General features: G+C 52.7%; 1 protein-coding gene across 1 annotated transcript in view; it reads right to left on the bottom strand.

Annotated features, from left to right (window-relative positions):
• HUNK (hormonally up-regulated Neu-associated kinase) overlaps window positions 1-6,801 on the bottom strand; it is a 106,581-nt gene that overhangs the window by 53,304 nt on the left and 46,476 nt on the right. The window contains exon 4 of the mRNA XM_034656314.1: window positions 4,746-4,881. Coding sequence (XP_034512205.1) covers window positions 4,746-4,881 — 136 coding nt within the window. The remainder of the gene's footprint in view (window positions 1-4,745; window positions 4,882-6,801) is intronic.

Here is a 6,801-nt window from a genome sequence, read left to right on the forward strand (position 1 = left end):
AAAAAAAAAAATAACGATCTTTGCAGGAGCAGGGACTGACCAAGGTTGTTTGGCTGTTTCAACCCCCGTTGTGCACTGAGAATTCGGCACAGCACCTGGCTCAACACATAGTTGCCGAGTGAACAAATTGCTGGTAAGCTATATCTGTTGCTCACGTGGCTTCTTTTTGTTTTTTAAGATTTATCAACGGCTTTGAGAAGGGGCCTAATTGATGCCATTCCTGTGAATTAGGCATGGGTCCTGTGGCCCCATCCCCTAGAGCATGTTCCAGGGTCAGCTAACCCATCTTGCTCTAGGGAAACCTTGTTTATTAGAATAAAACAGGGTCCTTCGTGGCTAAACAGGGTGAGAATCCCTACCACGACTCCCCACCACAGGGGACTAGCACACAGAGTTTCTGGTCTACCTAGAGATCCCCCATCAGCCTCCAGGGCAATCGCACCATCCACTGAAAGACCAAGGTGTGGACGGTGTGTTACTATCTGTCAAAGATGTGACCATACATTAGTCTCTGGCACCAGGACCAAGAATGAGGCCTGATGAGAGCTTTTCAGAAGACCTTAAGCAACATATCACCTTCTTGGGGGGAAAAAAAGGCAACTAAGTGGGAGGTGAGCAAAGAAATGTCCAGCAGCTCCAGACAGCCCAACGGCGACAGAAACCAGGGCGGAGAGGAGAAGCGAGTGTTCTGGGTCACCTCCATCCCTCCCGCAGCTTCCCCTCCACCTTCCCTCCTCTGATTCCACCTTCCNCCTCCTACCCCCCCTGCTTGTGTTCCCTCTCTCGCTGGCTGTCTCTCTCTCTGTCGAATGAATAAATAAAATCTTTAAAAAAAAAAAATAACGATCTTTGCAGGAGCAGGGACTGACCAAGGTTGTTTGGCTGTTTCAACCCCCGTTGTGCACTGAGAATTCGGCACAGCACCTGGCTCAACACATAGTTGCCGAGTGAACAAATTGCTGGTAAGCTATATCTGTTGCTCACGTGGCTTCTTTTTGTTTTTTAAGATTTATCAACGGCTTTGAGAAGGGGCCTAATTGATGCCATTCCTGTGAATTAGGCATGGGTCCTGTGGCCCCATCCCCTAGAGCATGTTCCAGGGTCAGCTAACCCATCTTGCTCTAGGGAAACCTTGTTTATTAGAATAAAACAGGGTCCTTCGTGGCTAAACAGGGTGAGAATCCCTACCACGACTCCCCACCACAGGGGACTAGCACACAGAGTTTCTGGTCTACCTAGAGATCCCCCATCAGCCTCCAGGGCAATCGCACCATCCACTGAAAGACCAAGGTGTGGACGGTGTGTTACTATCTGTCAAAGATGTGACCATACATTAGTCTCTGGCACCAGGACCAAGAATGAGGCCTGATGAGAGCTTTTCAGAAGACCTTAAGCAACATATCACCTTCTTGGGGGGAAAAAAAGGCAACTAAGTGGGAGGTGAGCAAAGAAATGTCCAGCAGCTCCAGACAGCCCAACGGCGACAGAAACCAGGGCGGAGAGGAGAANTCCAGCAGCTCCAGACAGCCCAACGGCGAGTGTTCTGGGTCACCTCCATCCCTCCCGCAGCTTCCCCTCCACCTTCCCTCCTCTGATTCCACCTTCCGACTGGAGTCCCTGCTTCTGGCTGACGGATGGGGACACAACAGGTGGCAGGAGACCAGGCCCCTTTATTTGAATCATGGGTCCCGAAAACTGAGAAATAGAGCACCTGTGGTCCCTAACTGTGGATTTCTTCCCCAAGTCCAGGCACTTGGCAGGAGGGGCAGGAACAAAGTCTGAGCTTACACCTGACCCTCAGACGGTGCTGCCTTTTGCAGCTGATGCCTTTCATGCCCCCTGGATTTTCCCCAGACAGGAGAAAGGATTTCCTCCCATCCTCCAGTCAGCACGAGGGGACGAGAGGCTCCATGCAGGTGAAACGTGCCCAGGAGCTCCCCTGCATCTCTGACAATCCCCAAGGCTCCTTCCTTCTACCAACGCTTCTAGACGGTAAGGAGCTGCCTGCTTTGCCAGTCATGGAGTGGAAAGGTCCCCCTTCACAGGCAGAGCCTCGTCACCATGACAACTCGTGATGACACCTATCCTTCGGTCCCTGGGAAAGCAGGGCCCAAGGAGGACACTGTCACCTCCTCTCCAGCTTCTCGTCCCTGTGGTCATTATGCCTCCCACCCCGCAGTTTCATCACACCTCTGAACCTCTTGGCCTTTCAGGCTCCCTCTGCTCCACAGCCTTTTTATTTACTTATTCTTCGTGTGCACAAATGGTCCCTTGTAGAGCTCTCCATTTAGCACAAGTTCCCGAACTATTAAGGAGAGAAGGTGATTATAGACTCTAACATTTATATTCATCCCTTAATAAATATTTACATGTGCCAGACACATGCAAGAATTCTTACGCATTGAAAGAGACCAAGAATGGATTTCACCCTCAAGTATCGATTCTGATCCATGGTTATGTTAAGAAGGATTCTGAGGCCCTTCTGGGCACAGAATAAAGAGCCTGTGAATCAGCAGCGCCGGCCCAACAACCCAGGGTCCCTCGAGGAGAAGGCTTCCTCCACCGGGGCTTCCTGCTACCATTCCCACCGACTCCGGCGGCCCCCCAAGCCCCTCCCAGGGGGCCATAAGCACACCACACACCCTCCAGCTACAGCCCTGACCACACCTCCTCTTGACAGGTCAGTAAAGTAACTGGGAGCGCAGGCTTCTGGGTGAAGAGCCGGGAGTGGAAAGCGCATCTCCACCGCTTACACACTCGCTGGCTGTCCTGAGGATCAACGGGGATCATTAGCGTGGAGCCCTCAGCCCACCCGGGAGCGGAAGCTGACTCCCCGCTACCCTGTGATGAGCTGCGCCCAAGTGCAGGGAATGCTGTTGTCCCCAGCATCTCATGCTGGGCTCCGGTTCCCCTCACCTCCCACTGGAACCTCCGGAGCTCCCTTCATTTCCAGACCCTTACGAGACCCTTGCGCGAGGTCCTGTGGCTCTGTTCGCTTCCTCTGCCAACTGCAGCCCCTGACCCTGTAGCTTCTGGCCCTCCCTCCCTTCCCTCCTTTCTCTAGCCCCAGCTCCGTGCCTGGTGTCCTGCCCCATCGGCCTGCAGAGCAGGGCCATGGGCAGGGGAGCCGTGACCGCGGGGTGAACACCAGGGGAGTAGGGCGCAGGAAACAAGCAAGACACCAGGGGTTCAAAGCCAGCTGTAGGAGGCAGGGAGGGCTGCCCGAGGGAGGCGCCATCCCAGAAAAGAAGAGGGAAAGAGAAGCAGTCCAGGAGCAGGGACAAGAATTCCTGGGTGAAGGAATAGTGCACGCAAGGGACAGGAAACAACGCGGAGTCCACTAGAGAACAGATGGGGAGAGACAGAGAGGGAGGACGGTTTCCCACGAGGTGATGGGGCCAGGTTCAGGATTCAGTCCTTTATCTTGAGACCCCGGAGTCTGCCTGGTTCAAATGCCAGCTCCATCACTTAGTAGCCCCGTGACCTTAAGAAATTTTCTTAATGTCTCTCGCGATGGGTGTCTTCTCCCATAAAATGGGGATAACAGAGAGTAACAGTTTAACTGGGTTACTGCAAAAATTAAGTGCCAAGCTGGGTGCCATACACCAAGCATGCGGCAAACGTCAGCTTTTCTCCAATCTGGACAAGGGACGTGGAGCGAGGAGGGAGAGAAGCAGGGGAATTCCAGAATGTACGGGATCTACACACTCTGGGTTCAAATGAGCCACCCTCATCACCAGCTTCCGTCTTCATCAGGAGTCCACTCTCTGGCTACAGCCCATTTCCCCTCGGTGAGGAAGCTGGTCCCTACCCCAGGATCCAGGACCCTGCACGGCTCCCTCTACCCTGCACGGTGCCTCTACCAGGCACCACATCAGGCCCTTCGCCTGATGCTGAGGGGCTCGCTTGGCATGGGGACCGTGGGATTCTGGACTCAGCAATGCTGCGGCGACCCATGACTCATCGCTTCAGCGGTGACTGTGCTTGCCCCTGGTGGCCCACACTGCACGGGACACTGGTGAAGCGGACCCGTAAGGTCCCGAACCTCATGCAGCATCCTTCCCGACGGGGGAGACAGATACTAAATGGATTCAAACACCAGAAAATGCCAGGCCGCCGTGGGTGCTGGAGAGGGATTTGCAAGGGTGAGGAGACTGCGTCGTGGGGCCTTTCCAACAGGGAACTCCCAGATGGATTCTGCAGTGGTGACACTGGATTAAAACTGGAATGTGGGAGTGGACAGGGCACCCGAAGAGCTGGGGAATGGCATTCCAGACCCAGGAAATAGCAGGTGCAAAGCTCAGAGGTGGGAAAGATGAAACAGAGGCCAACGTGCCTGAGGAGTTGTGAGCAGAGGGTGGGGTAGGAGGGGTAGAGGCGGGAGCATGGGCCAGGCACGGGGGGGCTTTCTTCTGGAGCCGATGGAAAGCTGCGGGACAATTTTAAGCTGGGGAACCACAGGAGTGACTCATAAAACCAGAACGTGAGCTCTTTGAGCTCAGGACTTTGTTTTCTGGTCTCCCCAGCAACGGAATGACTTTTGGCAAAAGTCTCTCTGGTGGTCTGTGGAGAACCGACCAGAAGGAACAGAGCTGGAAAGCCGGGGCCCAGAGAATCGCCAGATATCTATCCCAGAGCTTGTAATACAACACCCTTCTCATCGAATACTCAAAGGTTAGTTCCTAAGAAAGGGAGAGCAGACACGACAGGAGGGAGCGTTCCCTTTCATAAGCTCCATAACTCACATGGACCAGACATCGATTTTGGGGCCATATTTCTTCCTGGCGAGAAGTTCGGGCGCGGCATAGGCCGGGCTGCCACACTGCGTGCTGAACGGGTCCGAGTGGCCCAGGATCCCCGCGCAGTTGCTCAAACCAAAGTCTGCAAAGAGGGGAAGACAAAAGCAGCTCTGAATTAGAAAACTGCGAAACAGAAGAAGGGAAAAAAAATAAAAACCAAAAACAACCCAACCAGGGGGCAGCAGGAAAGGAAACGTTCTCTGAGGCCAACACATCATTTAGCATCCCAGAGGAACACTGGCAGCTGCGGACCGTAACCTCTGGCTGTGGGTCTCAAGCCTGGAAGCATTTTATATCAGGCCTCACTGTAAAATCCAGCTAGAGCTAAAAGTATGTTGAACCAAAACATATTTTCATCAAATCTTGCAAATGAGTCATCCAGGAAAAAGAGAGCCTTCACTTTCTAGGACTAAAGGCAGGAAGAGAGACCGAACAGCGGCCTCAGAGTCAGCGATCTGGCTTTCAAATCCGTTTTCTCCAGCTGGGGTCAGTGTCACCCAGGTGACATGCGATCCCCACCCATTTAGACTGACTTTTTCGGCTCAATGTTTCAATTTCATTCAAGTCTTCTGAAAATGCTCTCGATGCATGTAGCGATATGTGGGGATTGGAAGAGGGAAAACTACACCCATGATGATTTAGACAACGGCGGGAACGCTAACGCCAGGAAGACTAAGGGACCTCCTCGTGTCACCTTGTTCTAGGATGATGAAAGCAAATGGGAAAAGCAAAGGAGAGCCCGAAGCGTCCAAAGCTCGCTGGGTCCAGGACACCTTTTCTTTCATGTATACGCGTTTGAACCTCACATACTGCAATGGACAGGTGATCAGAGTTGTCAGCGTTCTGTCCTCATCTGATATCTTTCCTCAGTCTTTGCTGATCCCCAGAATTCAGATCATGGCTTCTCCTTTGAACTTCAACATGAGTATGACGGTTCTCGTCCCCCAAACAGGAGACTCTGCCCACAGGGCTCCGTGGCCAGAGACTGGCTCCATGTCTTGAACAAAACCCTCGTCCCTTCTCAACCGGCAGGACTTATACTGAATTTCACTACTGTGTTTTCTCCTTGACTAATGTGCCTCCCCCTGCAAGCGCATGACTGCTGTAACAGCTCGGGAAAGCTCAGGAAAAGAGGAACACGGGATGGGCCTGAAGTGACTCTAAGTCCATGAAGTCAAGAGGCACCACTAGAAATTTCTCCCCACAGTCGCTGGCTGAGGCTGTGTCATGAAGGAGTGTCCCCAGACAGAACCCCTGCCAGGCAGAGCTCTGGAAATTCTTCAGGGCTCCGGGCTTGGAGATGAAGAATGAGAACCTACCTCAGGGATTGGCAAACCACCCGGGGATGCTGCATGGGGACACATCTAACTCTTCCTTTGCTTTTGTTTCTTATAATTCCACGCTTTTTTCTCATAACTTCCCTTTGCTCCCTACTCTCCCACCCTCACCTCCACCCAGCCCCCATTTCCTACCCCCCTTCCCCCTGCCAGCCCAGTCCACACCAGTAGGTCCCACATAACCTACCCAAGAAGGCCCCTACAGGAGCCACAGGGGCCCCCGTCTTCCCATCTTAAGAGATCTCTGTGCCAAAGGATCTGAGGGCCCCATTCTCAGACCTCTCAGACCCCTGGAGTATCTCACTGATACAGGAAAAAAGGGGGGGAGGGCGAATATTTTTGTAGGAGGGAAAAATCATAGCGTGCTTGAAACTGGATGGTGGCTTAAATGCTTTGAATCTGCAAATCATCCTAAAGGAATTTTAATAAAACAACAAATGCAAAAAAGAGCACCATGGAAGAAAGATTACATTGTTTGGGGGGCAACATTTTAAGGGAAGTTACACAAACAGCCACATTAGAGGCCCGCTCTCCTAGGAGTCCCGTAAAGCTTCCGTCTAGGTTTCTGACATTCAATCAAAAGACTCCTGTGTCATCTCAGTGGGGTGCCAGTCACAGCCAGGGGCTGCCTCATTCACATCGGTCCCTCCACTCCTGGACTGGGG

Source organism: Ailuropoda melanoleuca, chromosome 1 (assembly GCF_002007445.2).
Source record: "Ailuropoda melanoleuca isolate Jingjing chromosome 1, ASM200744v2, whole genome shotgun sequence".
Taxonomy (NCBI): Eukaryota; Metazoa; Chordata; class Mammalia; order Carnivora; family Ursidae; genus Ailuropoda; species Ailuropoda melanoleuca.